The sequence below is a fragment of the Perognathus longimembris genome, chromosome 7 (assembly GCF_023159225.1).
Source record: "Perognathus longimembris pacificus isolate PPM17 chromosome 7, ASM2315922v1, whole genome shotgun sequence".
Classification (NCBI taxonomy): Eukaryota; Metazoa; Chordata; class Mammalia; order Rodentia; family Heteromyidae; genus Perognathus; species Perognathus longimembris.
In genome coordinates this window covers 76,291,946-76,311,391 of record NC_063167.1, presented here as the reverse complement: position 1 = coordinate 76,311,391, position 19,446 = coordinate 76,291,946, and the positions used below count along the sequence as shown (strand labels likewise).

The 19,446-nt window shown below is 36.2% G+C and overlaps 1 protein-coding gene across 3 annotated transcripts in view; it reads right to left on the bottom strand.

The window, feature by feature from the left end:
* Fnbp1l (formin binding protein 1 like) overlaps positions 1-19,446 on the bottom strand; it is a 92,189-nt gene that overhangs the window by 13,249 nt on the left and 59,494 nt on the right. For 2 of the 3 annotated variants that reach the window (XM_048351988.1, XM_048351989.1), the window contains exons 7-10: positions 16,261-16,389; positions 13,990-14,136; positions 11,586-11,789; positions 833-942 (exon numbers count right to left, since the gene is read on the bottom strand). In XM_048351988.1, the coding sequence (XP_048207945.1) occupies positions 833-942; positions 11,586-11,789; positions 13,990-14,136; positions 16,261-16,389 (590 nt within the window). Of the gene's footprint in view, positions 1-832; positions 943-4,114; positions 4,130-9,549; positions 9,709-11,585; positions 11,790-13,989; positions 14,137-16,260; positions 16,390-19,446 lie in introns of all 3 variants that reach the window. The other variant, XM_048351990.1, reaches the window with a different exon arrangement.

The following is a 19,446-nucleotide window of genomic DNA, read 5'->3' as shown; positions in this document are numbered from 1 at the left end:
GGGACAAAAACAAAAGTTTAATTTCTCATGCTAGAAAAAAACAAAACTTTAATTTCTCATGCTAGAGTTTAAGCCTCAATTTTATCTTCAGTGAAAATATACACAGTAAATCACTGCAAACATAAGAATTTAAGCAAATGAAACTGAACTCAAACTGCATGCTAAAACTAAATGAAAGCTTGTAAAAAATATAAGATAGAACTATATAGTAAATATAAAACTATATAGTAAATCACTAAGTATGTTACAGATTTGTGGAACGCATAAAATACGTTAATAAACAAAATTCTACATCAAGAAATTCTCCAATGTTTTGTTTTTAACTAAAACATCGGAATCATAAAAATCTGCAATTTAGGAGCATATTTTTCTCCTAGCAAAGTATTTGGATTGGGATTTCTTTCTTGGGGGTGTGTGGTGCTAGAGATGGAACCCCCCCATCCTCCCACACAAAAGAAGCATTCAATCTACCACTAAGCTATAGCCACAGCCCAGCATATATGATTCTGAAACTTTCCACACACACTTTTTTTTTCCTTAGGTGCCAGTCCTGGGTTGAATTCAGGGCTTGGGCACTGTCCCTGAACTTCTTTTGCTCAAGGCTATTGCTCTACCACTTTAACTAAAGCACCACTTCTGGCCTTTCCTGAGTAGTTAATTGGAGGTAAGAGTCTCATGGACTTTGCTACCCAGGCTGGCCTCAGATCTCAGGGTCCTGAGTAGCTAGGATTGCACACGTGAGTCACAGTGCTCGGCCTCCATACACATTTGAACACATCATTCAACACAGAGCTCGAGAGAGAGGATAGGATAGGACTTAAAGGGACACTACTTTTGGTCTGATTCTTTCTGTAGTTCTCTGTTCAGTTCATCGATGCGCTGCTGTAACTTTTTACGCCTCTGTTCTGGTGGAAGATGACTGAAATCTTCTAGTGCTGGGCCCTGAAAAGAAAATCTAAATTATTATTAAATAAACTTTCAGAAAATTTTATTTTCAAAATGTACCTGTTACAAAATAAGAATGTACCAATTGTAAATTCTAAGTTTTAGTTTCAAGCATTTAAAAAAAGAAATCTGCATAGATGTGTGAATTATTGAAAACAATTATATTGGAAAGCTCATGTTTCAGTTATTTTTTTAAACCATGAATAGAATAGGCAAAAAAAAAATCACCAAATACATGTAATTGGTCATCACATATATCACATTACTTTCAAGTCTTGGCATAATTAAAATGAGTACATATGAAACTTCTAACAGTAACACCAACAACATGGAAACATGTAACATTTCTCATTTACTTAAGTTATTGTTTTACATATATGCTTACATGTGTTTCATTGCCATATTTAAAATACTAGAAACATTCAAACTAAAAACAAGCTTTTGCACAAGGAGCTAAGTAAACAACTTACCTCACAAGACAACTAATGAAATGAACTTCAATACTATATAGTCTTTCAAGTGATTATACTTATTAAACCATTCTTTAGAATTAAAACAAATTTTAATCATTAAAAAGCAAGAGGTAAGAAATCAATTGAGAAAAAATTGTATTCACACATGGAGTATATTTTCTTATTTTCCATATGTAAAATCAAGTAACATCTCTCAGCTGTTCCTGAAAGAAAAAATACAAAGGATCTAATCCTTTTCTCTCCTTTTTTATTACAATACTAATTAATAGTACAAAGGTGTTTCCATTGTGATAATTTCACAGATTATGTTATATATAAAATTGCATAAAATATATTATATACTTTTTTTGGTCGAGTCATAGGGCTTAAACTCAGGGCCGGGGTGATGTCCCTGAGCCTCTTTGCTGAAGGCTACTAGCACTCTAACCACTTGGAGCGGGGGGGGGGGGGGGGGGGCGCGCGCGCGTGTGTGTGTGTGTGTGTGTGTGTGTGTGTGTGTACGCACGTGTGTGCGTGTGACCTGGAGAAGAGGGTCTCATAGACTTCTCTGCCAAGATTGGCTTCAAACTTCAAGTCTCAGACCTCAGCCTCCTGGGGAGCTAGGTTGTGAGCCACCATCACCTGGTTCATGAAGTATTCTTGGTGTTTGGATTTTTTAAATATTTTTATATTAAAAAAACTACATAATTTTTAAAAAACCATTGATAGAGTAAAATTTTATTCAAAATCTGTTTCCTTGGGAAGGAAGTTTGGGAGAAGGAAGGTGGGAGAAAAATGAAGGGGTGGGTAACAAGTTTGACAATAAATGTACTCACTACTTTACATACATAACTGTAACCCCTCTGTATATCACGTTGACAAAAATATTAAATTTTTAAAAATCTGAAAAAAAAAGTTTCCTCTTTTCTTGAAACAGGATCTGATATGTAGTCTAGCCTTGCTTTGAACTTGAAAATCTCCTGTTTCAGCCTCCCAAGTGCTATATTACCATTCCTGGCTCTCTTTTTCCTTTTCAATGTTATTTTATTAATTTGCATTTACCTACTAGAAAGTATAACTGAATCAATATTAGCAATTACTGGATCCACTTAATTATATATAAAGCTATATTTACTTTGTATGTAATCCAAAAATTGATATATTTCTTCCCTTTTCAAAATGTTATTTTAAGAATTTTTAAGGTGCTGCTGAAATGAACTTCCAAACTAAAATGCATTTTTGCTGTTTGGGACACTTAGGTCTATAGAATAGCTGCACATTACTCTTTATAAGATTACTTTACATATTACTTTTTAGAAAGGAAAACCTCACTTCTAGAATAACCCATGACAAATATAAACAGAATCTCTAGACTCTTTTCCCCCATGGCTTATACACCAGGGAGCACTCAACAGGCTTCCTGGCAAAAAGCAAAGCACCCATCTAAATAGTTTGGTTTGCCTTTACCAGAAATAACTATGTCAATCAATCTACCTAATCAAAGGAATGCTAAAATTTTCTGTTCTTTAAATTATTATGCATGTGTCAAAGATAAACTTTTTTTTGACTGTGTGCTGGTCCTAGGGCTTGAACTCGGGGCCTGAGTTCTGTCTCTGAGCTGTTCTGCTCAAGGTTAGCACTCCACCACTTGAGCCACAGCATGACTTCTGGCTTTTTGGTGGCTAACTAGGGATAAGAGTCTCAAAGACTTTCCTGCCTGGGCTAGCTTGGAACCACAGTTCTCAGATCTTATCCTTCTGAGTCACTAGGATGAACCAGCACCCAGCCTTAATTCATATTTGTAAAAATATTTCTGAAAGTCTTGAAGAAATATTTTATGAAATGATGAAATACATTTCAATGTAGATTTTTTTTCAGGAATGCAATATAATATTTTTTTCAGAAAACCATCACATTTCTGCTTATCCCTAATCAAACACTGTTATCAACTTTACTGCAGTAGCTATTTCATACCCCAGTTTACCATTATAAGATATTCTTACACAGAAAAAAGGACAGAATCACTGCATTTCCTATGGGTATAAAGAAAGGCCCATTTGTAACTGTCTATTAAAGTCCCTCTTCTTATGCAAAGCCTCAATAACTTTGGGATTAGTTCTTCAAAAAGTAGGTCCACCAATCTGAAATAAACAAACAGAGGAACAACAACAACAACAACACACACACACACACACACACACACACACACCCCTACATGATAATTCCATTGTTTGTTTCTGTTCCCATTCAGTAGTAGACCATTGACTCCATAAATTAAATTTCACTAGAAAATCTGTTTCTAACTTTTTTGAAAAATTCTAGCAATTCTTGTAATAAGATACAAATCAAATCTGTATCATTAGAAAGGGTGCTGAGAAAATAGTTTATTTCTGCATAACATGAACTCTTGCTCTACTATGTCACTTTAAAAATACTGTTTCACCTTAATTTATTCTGCTACATAGCATGACAAGGACTCCAACCAAGAACATTTAAGAATTTAAAGGGTTGATGACAGTTAACCACATTTTCTAATCCATGACATCCAGAGGTACTTGTAATAATATTGGACTATGAATTATTGTAAAACAAAACAAAAAACACATACAAGGTGAAAATGTGGGATGTATTTCACCACTTGTTTTGAATTAAACAAAACAATGTTTAGAGATTTTTTTAATGTTGGCATAGTATATAGATCAGCACACGAGGCTTACCATCTTCACCGACCACTGAATAGTTCAATGGAAAACAGAAAGAAATGGTAAATTATTCACATGAAACTGTAATACAGGAGATGCAATAACCTATTTTCTTAAAATATTAAAGTAAATCATGTAAATTTTGCAATCCAAACAATTATGCTAGAAAAAAAAACAATTTTAAGCACATTTTGGAAATGCAAATTACTTGCAAAAAAGAAAAAGCAGCACACACTGATGATAATGGGCAGATATTTTCTAAGTTTAACACTCAAAAGTAAATAATCATTATATCAATAATCATGCAGAATTGTTTTCATGGTATTTTATAGAGCTCTACAACAATTTGGGATCTATTAATTAAGTTTCTCTCTAATACACAAGAAGAAAGAAACATACATGTTTTAAAAGTAAAATCCTAAGTTAAGAGAATTTTCAAATAGGTAGATTTTACTTGTTCTTCATTTTCAAAAACTGCTAGTATTTGAACAACTGAATATTAAAGATTTAATAATTAGCTATTTAAAAAGAAAATCTTGGGTGAAATACTGAATGGCCTTCCCAACAATTAAAGAAAACACTATCATCTGAATTTTTATACTCCGAAACACTGTTGTGAAATTAAATATATCATAGTAATGCAAGTGTAGCATTTTTTAGTTTTAAGATACTATTTTTAATGTATAAAATACATTATCAAAATAAATAAGCTACCCAGAATTAAATTCCCTATACATACCTCCCAACAGACAAATATATAGGCTGAATTTAGTTTTAAAAATAGTTTCTATTTTAGCTTTTACTCTGAAATCAATATGCATTAAAAACACCAAAAACTTTTAGTAAATAAGATTTATTCTTGGGTAGAGTACTAACTTTGAGAAAAATAAGCTTAGGGATGGAGCTCAGGCCTGAGTTCAAGCCCCAGGACGAACAAAACAAAAAAAGCAAAAACAAACCCAAAATGAAAAAGATTTATTCTTTCTCAAAATACAAAATAACAATCTGAAGAGACCAACCACCAGTGTTCTTAATAGAGTAACACACACACGCACACACACAGGCGCACAGATATGCAGCATGCTTTACAAGATTAACCTTCACATTCACACATTTGACCAGCAGCCCTTAAATCTTTCATTTCTCAGGCTAGAGATGAATAGCAGTAGTAGACTCATTGCCTGGCATGTACAAGACCCTGAGTTCAATTCCCAGTATAACAATAAAAATCCCTTTTTTACATTTATTCTGTTTTCTAAGTCATAATGTTTAAGAAGAAACAGAAAATGGTCAGGAAGAATTTCATATAAAAATTTGAAAGAAGTTTAATAAATATCTGGTAAAAATATCTACCCCTTATCTCTGATGAGTTGGCCATATATATTAATGGTTATGAAGATAAGATGACATTTGCTATACATTATCTTTCCAAACTAAGTTTTTAACATTCTTTAGACTATCAGTAGTTTTAAGAAATAAAAAACACAATTTATTTTGCTATGATGAAATTAACAGTGAGGAAATATAAAAGGTTTAAGGTAAGATATTCATGGTATTCTCCAAATGCTATAAACAAAATTACATATAGTACAAAAAAATAAAATTAAGTATTTGATTTACATCTTACGATAATTATCACCAGTTAAATTTCCAGTGAAGCAGGTTTTTTGGTAATTTCTGACAGTTGACATATCTAAGATATATAGATTGATTACAACTGAAATACAAGTTTCCATTTTAGCTAATGTAGTTTTACTGTGAACTATCAACTGAAATTTTCAGTTCTTTGTAAAAAAATTATTAGAAATGTATTATGTATTTTTAAAGTAAAACATGTTCAATACAAAAATACTGCACTCTCAGATTATTCTATGCTAATAGACTAGAAAATTTCATATAATCACTGCATATTAATAAATACAAAAGAACTAAAGAGGAAATCAGTAATATACTTTAAAATGTATCTATAAAAAAAACCAACAACAACACTCTGGAAGCTGGGTGTTGGCGGCTCATGCCTGTAATCCCAGCTACTGAGAAGGTTGAGATCTGACTGAGGATCGAGGTTCTAGCCCAGCCAGGCATGCTTTAGCTCCACTAAACTACCAAAAAGGCCAAAAGTAGAGCAGTAGCTCAAGTGGTAGAGCACTAGCCTTGAGCTAAGAAGCTCACAGACAATACCCAAGTCTGAGTTCAAGCCACAAAACAACAACAACCAAAAAAAAAAAAAAAACCCTCTGGAAGTCTAGAAGGTCATGAATAATTTAAAGCACAAAATATGCACTTCTTATTGCTAGATAAATCTATTACTTTAAAAAGGAATGATTTTGCCAGGCACCAGTGGCTCACACCTGTAATCCTAGCTACTTCAGGAGATGGAGATCTGAGGATAGTGGTTTCAAGCCAGCTCTGGCAGGAAAGTCCCTGAGACTTTTATCTCCAATTAACCACCAGAAAACCAGAAGTGGGGCTGAGGTTCAAGTGGTAGAGCACTAGCCTTGAGCTAAAGAGCTCAAGGACAACACCCAGGCCCAGACAGAGTTCAAGCCCCATTACTAACCAAAAAAAATTTTAAAAAAGGGGGGGTGGGAGATGATCTAATGAAAACCAAAAGTGGTATTTTAAGGTAAAAAATGTTAGTCTGTATATTAAAATTAAGTATGGGTATGTTCCCCAAATATCCATTAAAGCTTATACTATAGTCACAGAAAATAAATTATTGCTCAGAAAAATCAACTGGTCCCAATGCCAAGCTCAAAAAACATTGCTCTCATGCGATAATCCTCATCTCCTTACTGGGAATTGTAGACACTACAATATCCAACAAATACAGAAGAAAGTAAGTTTCTGAATATCCCATGAGCCTCAAGAAACCTCAATACCTAAAGTTAACAGGTAGAAAAACCCATGTCACAATCACATAAATTACTGGGAATATGGCCTAGTGGTAAAGTGCTTGTCTAGCATGCATGAAGCCCTGGGCTCGATTCCTCAGCACCACATAAACAGAAAAAGCCAGAAGTGGCGCTGTGGCTCAAGTGGTAGAGTGCTAGCCTTGAGCAAAAAGAAGCCCCGGGACAGTGCTCAGGCACTGAGTTCAAGTCCCAGGACTGGCAAAAAAAAAAAAGATGACTTATTAAAGTTTAAAGTTTACTTTCTTTTCTGAGTTTTTCTGTATTGATAAAATTCTAAAGTAAAAGAAAAAGACCTCTGGGTTAGTTTTGAAATAGTATCTAGTAAAATTCCAAATAGCAAGCAATTGAGACAACAAAAAACCTCAACGCCAATAATCCAACACAGTAGTACACTGTCCATCTGTGCATCATCTACTACCCAACTGGTTTGTCTCAAAGCATGCTGCTTGCTTCTTTGATATGATACTAAAACTAAAACCAGGAGGAAATTTCAGCCTTCTAAAACCAGGACCCTATAAAGCCAACATGTGAATATTTAAAATTAAAGCAACATATAAAAAATAAAACTAGGGCTGGGGATATGGCCTAGTGGCAAGAGAGGTTGCCTCGTATACATGAGGCCCTGGGTTCAATTCCCCAGCACCACATATACAGAAAACAGCCAGAAGTGGCGCTGTGGCTCAAGTGGCAGAGTGCTAGCCTTGAGCAAAAGGAAGTCAGGGACAGTGCTCAGGCCCTGAGTTCAAGGCCCAGGACTGGCCAAAAATAAATAAAATAAATAAAATAAAACTAATAATGATCAAGTCAATAGTTTTAATTAGTGCATTTGTAAAATTCTACCTGCAAAGTTCAACATGTCTAAAATGCAATTTGATGTCAGAAAAAGCTAAAGGAAAAAAAGGGGGAAAGGCGGGGAAAAAAAGAGACAGCGAGAAATAAAAGGGAAAAAAAAACAATTTTAGTGTACTATTGTTAAGAATTAGATTTCTTTTTATGGGGGCAGGGGTTGAGACAAGATCTCACTCTGTAGCTCATCCTGGCCTGGACTTCGTGATCCAAAACCTTCCATCTCTAAGTGCTGGGATTAGAGGCATGCATTATATAGATGTACTACCACACCTTACATAATCACTTTTGACAGTGATAAGACACTGATTTCTCATCTATGATTATCAAATTTAGGTTTTCCAAATGACAGGCAAATCTTACAGATGAAGATAAACTCTAGGCGAGAAATATTAAGAATGCACTTTAAAACTCAAACATAAGTAAGAATTAGGGGTCTAGGAGTTCAGTGGTAGAACAAGTGTTCAACATACACAAAGCTTTAGGGTCAACTCCCACAAAGGGAGGGAGAGAGGATAGGAAATGACAGAGGGGTAGGTTCACTAACAGAGTAATAATTTATCAGTAGAACAGTATAGCTGTTGCTAAGAAACAATGCTATAATTGCATTTTACTAGTCTGTAATTTTTTTTTCTTTTTGCCAGTTCTGGGGCTTGGGACTCAGGGCCTGAGCACTGTCCCTGGCTTCTTTTGCTCAGGGTTAGCACTCTACCTCTTAAGCCACAATGCCCATCTGGCCTTTTCTGTTTATGTGGTACTGAGGAATCAAATCCAGGGCTTGATGCATGCTAGGAAAGCTCTCTACCACTAAGCCACATTCTCAGCTCTAGTCTGTAAATTCTCAATGGCTGAGTTCTCTGAAAAATACAAATGTCACAAACTAGCCTATTTTTTTTAAAGAAAAGAATAAAGGCAAAATTCTAATAAAAAATTGTTTATTTTTAAAAAATAGTTTAAGAAAGCAAATTCCATAAAAACATTACTCAGTAATACCTAAGTATTTTTCTAGGTTTTGTAATTTCCAAAGTACCTCCAGATATGTTCATTTGATTTCTAAGCAGTCTTTATATTTAATATGCCTATCTTTAAACTTTTATTTTGAGACAGCCTCAAAACACAGTTGCTTTCCCGGCACCCCAGGTATTCTTGAACTTACAATTCTCTTGCCTCGACTTGCCAAATGCTGAGATAACAGATGTCACCAGACCCTAGTTTTTTTTATTAAGCTATTCAAAATTATGTTTTCTGCTTCTAAAAGTAAGAAGGGCAATTAAAAATCAAACATGACATTTTACTGTCAACCAAGTAATATTTTTAAATTGTCAGGTGAAGTCAGCATTAGTGACAAATTATTACAAGAGTAACTCCAGTGACAAATTACTGAAAGTCTTAAAAATGTAAATACATTACAAGACAATGGTGGACATATGATTTCACATAAACAAAAAAAATAGCTAAAATATGATTGTACCCAACACCCTCTTTATAATACCATTTCTTTTAGAGTTGAGCATTTCAAATGTTACAAAGAGGAGTTGTTTTTAACTTGGGACAGCTCTACTTGATTCTGCGGTGTTTGTAACACTAAACATTTATAGGAGAGAGCCTTATAATGAGGGTGGAGAGTATTAAAAGCCACACTACACACACAATAGGCCATCATGCATTTCAACCCATCATTAAACTTACCCCTCGTTTGAGGCTTCTGAAAGAAGGAATTCTGGGCTTCCCTGTTTTTATTTCATTCATACAATAATGCACGGGCTCAATGGAGAAAGTGAGAAACTGGGACCCATTAGGAGTACTGGATGTGAATAAACTAGTAGGGGTTAAGGGTGGGGACTGTGGCTAATATGGAAATAAAGAAAGGAATCAATAAGCCAATGTGCATAGTTCTTTCCTAAATGAAAATTCTTATTTTTGGTAACATACTTTTCACAAAATATAACTCAAATAAAATTTTTATTAAGATATTATTAAAAAGTGAAAACATATTTTTGCCCAAATCTACCATTTTAAAAGTTAATTTTACTTTTAAAACTATACCATTTCACTTGATTATTTGTTACAAGCTGATAGACTAGAAATATAGAGTACAGAAATTATCATGTTAGAGAGAATAGTGTGAGATAAACTTTTAAATTGTCTTTTGTTGTCTAGAGATTTAGCACCACCATGGATTCTTTTACAGGCACACTTAACCTATACTTGTCCAGAGAGAAAGACAGCAGACAGGGCTAATGTTACAACACAATATTAAAATTGTAATTGATTATTATAAAAAATAGACCAGATATTTTCATTATGTGCATGGCTTCCCCTCTCAGACTATGTGAATATTACACTTATTTCACCCCCTTTAAAGTAATTCTTTGTATTGCTTACACTTCAAACTCCTCTAGCTACTTTGACTATAAAAAAAAGTCTCTCGGGCTGGGAATATGGCCTAATGGCAAGAGTGCTTGCCTCCTATACATGAAGCCCTGGGTTCGATTCCCCAGCACCACATATACAGAAAATGGCCAGAAGTGGCGCTGTGGCTCAAGTGGCAGAGTGCTAGCCTTGAGCAAAAAAGAAGCTAGGGACAGTGCTCAGGCCCTGAGTCCAAGCCCCAGGACTGGTAAAAAAAGAAAAAAAAGGGGGGAGGGGCTGGGAATATGGCCTAGTGGCAAGAGTGCTTGACTCATATACATGAAGCCCTGGTTCGATTCCCCAGTACCACATATATAGAAAATGGCCAGAAGTGGTTCTGTGGCTCAAGTGGCAGAGTGCTAGCCTTGAGCAAAAAGAAGCCAGGGACAGTGCTCAGGCCCTGAGTCCAAGGCCTAGGACTGGCAAAAAAAAAAAAAATTAATAATAATAATAATAATAAAAGTCTCATTTCTCAGCTTCTTGACTGGACAATATTATTAAAAGCATGAATAAAATCTGATCAAAATGTTAAGTATGCTTTTAAAAGTATTTATAGCTATCCATAATCAAGTTGAATTATATCTATAGTCATGAGCCAAGATCAAAGAATTACAATTATCATGTATTCTTTATAAGTGCAGCACATCCATCAGACTAAAGGTATCCATCTAGTCTCCTTGCTATGACAGTACTACCGTCACTAAACTGTGAATGTCAAACCACTCATTAATCCATTTGACGACTACTGGGCTATTTACCTACCTAAAACAAATGGCACATGAAAAGTATGAGCTTGACAGAGGAGTAAAGTTTTCTTAGCAAACTAGAGATCATTTTTTATTTCAACTAATAAAAAACATAGCCCCTCCCTTCTCATTTGAAAAATCATATGGATGAGAGAAGTAATTTTGTCAGTCCAGGCTACATGATCTAATTTGACATTGCTACTCTTGATTAATCATTCATTCTAAGTATGTCTGGCTATTTTAGTGGTTTTTTTAGTCCAATCATGTCTCCTTAGAAATGCTGATGAAACTATATGCAAGTGAAATTTCAAAAAGCCTATAATTTAACCAGAAATTAACAGCTTAATTAATATTCTCATTTTATCATTATGTGGTGGTCAAATGCTAAATACAGAAATAATTTTTACTGTTAAGGTATAAACTTTCTAATAAATGGTTAATTGAATCATTCAAACAGAAAATATTTATCCTCCTTTAACAGTAAGTTCTTATCCAGTCAATGTCTACATTAATTGATTGACTTACTAAGAAAATCTCATTCATATGTAGGAATTTTATGACTTTTACCTTTGGCTTCTTTCCAAAGAGCCATAATTTGCCCTTGGCCTTTCCTACTGTGGTTTTGGCATCCATCCTCCCACTCTCCTGTTTGGATGTGCTGATGGTCCCATCAGATATGGTTCTGTAAATATGCTGACTATAATCTTCAAATGGGAAGTCCCCAGGAGGTTCAAAACCAGACTTGAAGGAGTCTACCACCATTTGAGAATCCTATACACAAGAAACAAATTTATTAAACCATTTCATCTGTTCATCAATTTGCAAAACTTTAATCAATATAAGAAAATAAAAGTTTAAAGACATACTTCTATTATAATCACCAAAAGTTCAATGTAAATAATTTTCTGTGAATTTATAGGAAGCCCTTAGTATTTTAATCCCAATAAAAAAATACCTGAGGTTACAAATTGCCCATATATGTATCACATACTCACATACACATACATACACAACACATAGGTGGGTACTTTGGAATTCCCAACTGAAGAAGCCAAAAATTTGCTTCTTTTGTAAATCTAAGGGTTCTACTAATTACTAGAAGGATCTTTGCTAATATCTTTTTGATAAGCTTGCTGCAAAGACTAAAATATGTGATACATATGTGTCACTCCCACAAAACTAATTATTTTCTCTTGTTCCTCCCTTATATTTTCATTTTCAGCCAATCATTTTCTTTTGGACAATCCATATTTACTGAGAAATCACCAAACACAAGACTAGTTTTTTTGGCATTTGTAATTTGCCAACAATAGCCTTTTGCTTTCCTAGGAAGCCACTACATTGTTCAAGTACCCAAATTCTCATAGCTAAGGTTACACCTTAATTAGGATGCAATATGATTAATTTCCTGTTTCCTCTACATACAAAGTTGTTGTTTTTTTGTTTTTGTTTTTGTTTTTTGCCAGTCCTGGGCCTTAAACTCAGGGCCTGAGCACTGTCCCTGGCTTCTCTTTGTTCAAGGCTAGTACTCTGCCACTTGAGCCACAGCGCCACTTCTGGCCGTTTTCTATATATGTGGTACTGAGGAATTGAACCCAGGCCTTCAAGTATATGAGGCAAGCACTCTTACCACTAGGCCATATTCCCAGCCCCTACCTACAAAGTTTTTCACTTTTTTTTTTTTTTTTGCCAGTCCTGGGGCTTGGACTCAGGGCCTGAGCACTGTCCCTGGCTTCTTTTTGCTCAAGGCTAGCACTCTGCCACTTGAGTCACAGCGCCACTTCTGGCCATTTTCTATATATGTGGTGCTGGGGAATCAAACCCAGGGCTTCATGTATACGAGGCAAGTGCTCTTGCCACTAGGCTATATCCCCAGCCCCTCTACATACAAAGTTTTGTTTTTTTGTTTTTTGTGTTTTTTTGGCCAGTCCTGGGCCTTGGACTCAGGGCCTGAGCACTGTCCCTGGCTTCTTCCTGCTCAAGGCTAGCACTCCGCCACTTGAGCCACAGCGCCACTTCTGGCCATTTTCTGTATATGTGGTGCTGGGGAATCGAACCGAGGGCTTCATGTATGGGAGGCAAGCTCTCTTGCCACTAGGCCATATCCCCAGCCCCCATACAAAGTTTTTGATCCATGGTTTTTGGGGGGTTTTTTTTGCCAGTCGTGGGGCTTGGACTCAGGGCCTGAGCACTGTCCCTGGCTTCTTTTTGCTCAAGGCTAGCAGAGCTACAGCGCCACTTCTGGCCGTTTTCCGTATATGTGGTGCTGGGGAATTGAACCCAGGACCTCATGTATATGAGGCAAGCACTCTTGCCACTAGGTCATATCCCCAGCCCCTGATCCATGGTTTTTGATCCAGCTTAAACACCAACTCCCGTGTTCAAGTCATTCTGCTAACTACATCTACTGGTCCTTCTCTAAACTTTCACTAGACTGTGTAATACAATTTGTAACAAACAATTCACAGGCTACTCTTGGATTAGAACTGAAAAATGAGTGCAGGAAGAAGAGAGCTAGAAATACACATTTTTAAGAATCAGAACAGTTTGAATAGTCCTTAAAATCCAGAGAGTCTAACATATTGCAAAGACTTTGTCCTACAGAATGTAACTTAGAGTCCAAAGAATCTAACTTGTTGTGAGACTTTGTCCTAAAAAATATAACTTAATAACTTAGAGGTGGGAATGTGGCTTAGTGCTAAGAGTGCTTGCCTAGCATGTATGAAGCCCTGGGTTCTATTCCTCAGTATCACATAAACAGAAAAGCTGAAGTGGTACTGTGGCCCAAATGGTAGAACCCTAGATGCAAGCCTTCAACACAGAGAGGCTCAGAGACAGAAACCCCAGGATATATATATATATATATATATGTTTAGAACGAAGATCACCTTATCATTTTCTCATCACACTTCATTAACTTTAATGCACACACAAATGAAATGCATTTATTCAAAGACTTATCAGTACTTACTCTTCTTTCATCCACTGATTTTGCTGCAAGGATCATTCCTTCCAAACACTTTGAAATGATAGGAATAACTTTACGTTCTGAGTCTGCAAATCCTCTGTAACATTCACTGAGTTTAATAGTCCTTCGTTCATCCATTTCTTGTAATTGCTACTCAAGAATTTTTTTAAAAGAAAAGAAAAAGTGAATTTTTTATCACTTTGAAGTGAATGCCTTCTCAAATAATTAAAGATATCTACCCTAATACTTCTTGACAAGTGCTATCTATACTTAATATCTGAGACTTCCTAAAAATTATCAAAAGAAAGAAGAAATCCTCAGGCCTTAAGTACATACAAAAGCCAGGTGACGATGGTTTTCATCTTCTAAAATGACTCCTACCAGCTACCACATTTCTGACCATACCTCTTTCACCTTTCGCTCCCAAGGGTAGCTCTTATGCTTCCAGAAAAAATTCCATTTGAAGACCAAAGACCTTTGTTTCTTAAGCATTACCCTACCTATATGGCTGAGACCTCTAATCTCTTAGTTTAGCTTAATGGTATTATTTACACCACTTGCTATTTGCCCACAATAACCTTTGGCTTTCCTAGTAAGCAGCTACATTGCTTAAGTCCTCAAATTCCCATAGCCTTCATACCACAGTCCCTTTGTAATTACTTCCAAAGCCTGTAATTTCTTTTTTTTCCTTTTTTCTTTTTTGCCAGTCCAGGGGCTTGAACTCCAAACCTGAGCACTATCCCTGACTTCTCTTTGCTCAAGGCTAGCACTCTACCACTTGAGCCACAGTGCCCACTTCTGGCTTTTTCTATATATGTGGTGCTGAGGAATCGAACCCAGGGCTTCATGCATACCAGGCAAGCACTCTCTTACTAGGCCATATTCCCAGCTCCCCTGGAAATTATTTTGAGACCTGCAGGGGCTGGGGATATGGCCTAGTGGCAAGAGACCTGCATTTAAAAAGGGGGGGGGGGGGAGGGCTAGGGAAGTGGCGCTGTGGCTCAAGTGGCAGAGTGCTACCCTTGAGCAAAAAGAAGCCAGGGACAGTGCTCAGGCCCTGAGTCCAAGCCCTAGGACTGGCCAAAAAAAAAGCTCCTGGCATTGAAAAATACCATGATTATTCCATAGTGAATTCCAAACAAAATAATCAGGTCCTAAAACACAAAAAGATAGTTATTATATCTCCAAGTTGTCGCTTCCCTAGACTATGAAGACAGCTAATAAGCCTAGAAAGGCATTACAGTGAGGATAGGCAGGCTTGCTGCTCCAGATGAAGTAACCAGAATCTGATATTCAATTCAGGCTGTTTCCTTTGTACTTCCATCATGCCTTACAAAGGAAAAATAAGTATCACTAGGCTGCCAATCCACATTAACGCCATTATCCTAGATACAACTCAATGCAACGGTTTTACTAAATCTCTTTCCCCTAATTTCTCTTCCCACTAGGAAAATCATAAAGGTCTATGGTCTTTACCTGTTTGGCATCTGCTATCATTAAAGGATGATCCTGAATTACAATTTAATTGTAATCTAACAGGCAACAAGACAAGCAGGCAGAAATCAGGCTAGCAGAAACAATTTATTTTTATTCCTGCCACTTGTACTAATGCCAAAAACACTGATGTGAGATCAAAAGGCTATATATCTGGGGCTGGGATATGGCCTAGTGGTAGAGTGCTTGCCTAGCACACTTGAAGCCCTGGGTTCGATTCCTCAGCACCACATATATAGAAAAAGCCAGAAGTGGCGCTGTGGCTAAAGTGATAGAGTGCTAGCCTTGAGCAAAAAGAAGCCAGGACAGTGCTCAGGCCTTGAGTTCAAGCCCCAAGACTGGCAAAAAAAAAAGCTACATCCCAATTCTAGGTAAACAGATTACAATATGCAATCTCAATGAATTCCCCTATTAAAGTCACATACTTGATGACACAGTATTAAAATTCATCAAAAATGTCATTGTTTTAGTGGGCTAATTATAACAATAGTTCAGAAAAAATTATGGTTTAAAAATAAAAAAAAATTACTCATCAAATTAAATCAACTCCTCATCACCACTCTTGGTAACTAGTAAACTTAGAAATATTTTGATGCATAAGATTTAAAATTTAAACTTTAGGCCTGTGTAGCTAGCACAGTAGTAAAATGTTTGCCTAACCTGCACAAGATCCTGGGTTTGACCTACAGAACTGAAAAAAAAAAAGAAAGAAAGAAAGAAAGAAAATTAAACACCAATTCTTTGCACTCAAACTAGATGAAGCCAATGGCTAAAACTTACCTTGTAAATCTGGGGAATTACCACGTAGAAATGTTTGTGTTGTTCTCCATTAAAGTTCTGTAACTGTGCAGCATATTCATTTTTATTCTCATCAGCCATATGTGTGCGCAGGTTCAACTGTTGTTTGGCCTACAGGCAAATTGATCCAACAACAAAATTATAGCAATTCATTTTTCTGAAATTATACTAAAATCAGATCACAATAGTGGAGAAGCCAACAGCTGATATCAAGAATAAAGTAGTCTAAAAAAAAAAAAGAATAAAGTAGTCTGGGGGCTGGGAATGTGGTTTAGTGGTAGACTGCTTGCCTAGCATGTATAAGGCTCTGGGTTTGATTCCTCAGGGCACATAAATAATAATAACAAAGATTTTTTTTTTTTAAAGAATAAAGTTGTCTGACTCTTCTGAACTACTGCTGTCACTTTAATTTAAGCAGAGGCTTCCAAATGTTTTTGGTCAAGGATGGCCTCCACTTCACAACATCCCTCTTTCTCCCTATTATCATCCTCCTCCTCCTGCAATCATCCATTCAAATAGTCTCTCTTTAAAAAATTTATATAGAAAATAATAAATAATATTATATTTTGGTACACTAAATCAGAAAAGAAAAGCAAGTAGCTTCGGAATACTTCATTTTAGACTGTTAAAAATTTAGTAAAATATTTCTTTGTAATCTATTTCATTCCAATTAGAAGTAAATAATGCTAAAAACTTGAGCTGGGACAGGTGGCTCATGGCTGTAATCCTACCTACTCTGGAGACAGAGAATAGGAGGATCAAAGTTCAAGGACAGCCCAGCAAAAAGTTAGTGAGACCTACTTCTAAAATAAGCCGATGAATGGTGATGTGTTGTAATCCCCTCTACAAGGAAAGACATAAATAGGAGAATTATGGTCTAAGGTCTTCCTGGGCAAAAGCACCAGACTCTACCTGAAAAAAAAAAAACTAAAACCAAAAAGAACTGGAGGCAGGACTCAAGTGGTAGACTGTCTACCTAGCCAGCACAAGATCTTGAATCAAAAACCTCAAAATTCCAATACTGGTGGAAAAAAGTGAATTTTAAATGATGAATTTTTCTTATAGAAAGGTAACTGAGTATTATAAACACTGGTGCAAATATAATATAAAGAGTATAATCATTTTGGATTCATTAGAGAGTAATCTAAAACTATTTCTCAACTGTTCTAAATAGGAAAAAATATTGAGTTCACTGGGCATGATGGTGCACACCTGTAGTTCTAAATACTCAAAAGGCTGAGGTGGGAGGATTATGCGCTCAAAAATAGCCTGGATGGTGGGTGAGTAGGTAGGTGGATAGATGGATATGTAAGCAAAATAATTTTTGAGTTGAGATGTCAACTCATGTGTGTGTGTGTGTGTGTGTGTGTGTGTGTGTGTGTGTGTGAGAGAGAGAGAGAGAGAGAGAGAAGGAAGGAAGGAAGGAAGGAAGGAAGGAAGGAAGGAAGGAAGGAAGGAAGGAAGGAAGGAAGGAAGGAAGGAAGGAAGGAAGGAAGGAAGGAAGGAAGAAAGTACTGTCCCTTAAACTCAGAGCTACATGCTCACAGCTTGGCTATTTTTATTTACAGTTGGCACTCTACTACTTGAGTCACATCTCCAGTTCTGGCTTCTTGCTCCTTAAATGGAGGTTAGAGTCTCCTGTCCAGTCTGGCTTCAAACTCAATCCTCAAATCTCAGCTTCCTGAGTAGCTAGGATTATACGCATGAGCCATTGACATCCAGCTGAGCTCAATTTTTATAATGTTCCAAGAAACAAATCATTTTACCTGTCAGAGCTTGGTAAATTGTAAATTCATAAAGCACACTGTAAATATACCTCACCATTCTAATGCTAGTTCCCACAAATATAATTCAAACATAGTAGTAGGTTAGAGATTTTATCTCATCAACAAACTGAGCTATAGATATTCAAGATCTGAGATTACGCCCATTAAAAAAAATTTAATCCACAGTGTACTCAAAGATTCCAGTAAGAGTTATAGAAACTAAACACTACAGCTCAAAGTATTTCTAGAAAAACAAAACAAAAAAATGTTAGTTTCCAACCTGGAACCCTTAAGTATTATTTTTCTCTTTCCACCATAAAGCCACAATGGAACCAAAGAGGGTTCCAAATTCCCTCACCCCACAACCTCTTGGTTCTGTCAGTGGAAACGCTTCCAAGTTCCAAGTCCTGGCTGTGAGTCCCATGGCTGGGACAGAAGAGTATATGTGCATGTGTATGTGTACACACGTACACATACACACACACACACTATATATATATGCATGCAAGATAAAGCTAGGCACTAAAGCAGTTGAAACTTCCCCTAATTTTCTAACAATTAAAGAAAGAGCAAATAAATGAGCATTTTAAAAAAAAGGAAACCATGCACCTGTGATCCTGGCTAGCTACTCCAGAGGCTAAGATTCAGAGGAACACAATTCCAAGTCAGCCAGGGCAGAAAAATCCATGAGACTCTGTCTCCAAAATAACCAGCAAAACAAACTAATAATCACATCATTGCTACATTTCAAGATGCATGGATCCTCTCTAAAGTTATCTCTATGGACAAAACAAAGATAAACCAGAGTCCAATTAGGTCACTTTCCTTACTAGTATATACATTCAACATTATTTGATAATGAGTTGATCTAGTATCAACCAACAACATACAAAATAATGTCCTTTGCAATTGTTGTGGCTCCTTTTCTTGTAAAGTAATGATAACACATTGATTAACTATGTTTATGATCATAGTAATGCAATGGTAATTTATACAGATTATCTAAATCAGGATGCAAAAACTTTTAATAGCAGGGCCAAATCTAATAATAGACAATGATGTGTATATGAATTAAAATACTAATAGCATAAGTTCTGTGTGAGACACACACATTCTCCTATCACTTGAAAGACAGGGGATTTCAGATTCTAAAAATTCAATGGAAGAAAATCTAAGCAAGGGGCTGGGGATATGGCCTAGTGGCAAGAGTGCCTGCCTCCTATACAAGAAGCCCTGGGTTCGATTCCCCAGCACCACATATTACAGAAAATGGCCAGAAGTGGCGCTGTGGCTCAAGTGGCAGAGTGCTAGCCTTGAGCAAAAAGAAGCCAGGGACAGTGCTCAGGCCCTGAGTCCAAGCCCCAGGACTGGCCAAAAAAAAAAGAAAAGAAAATCTAAGCAA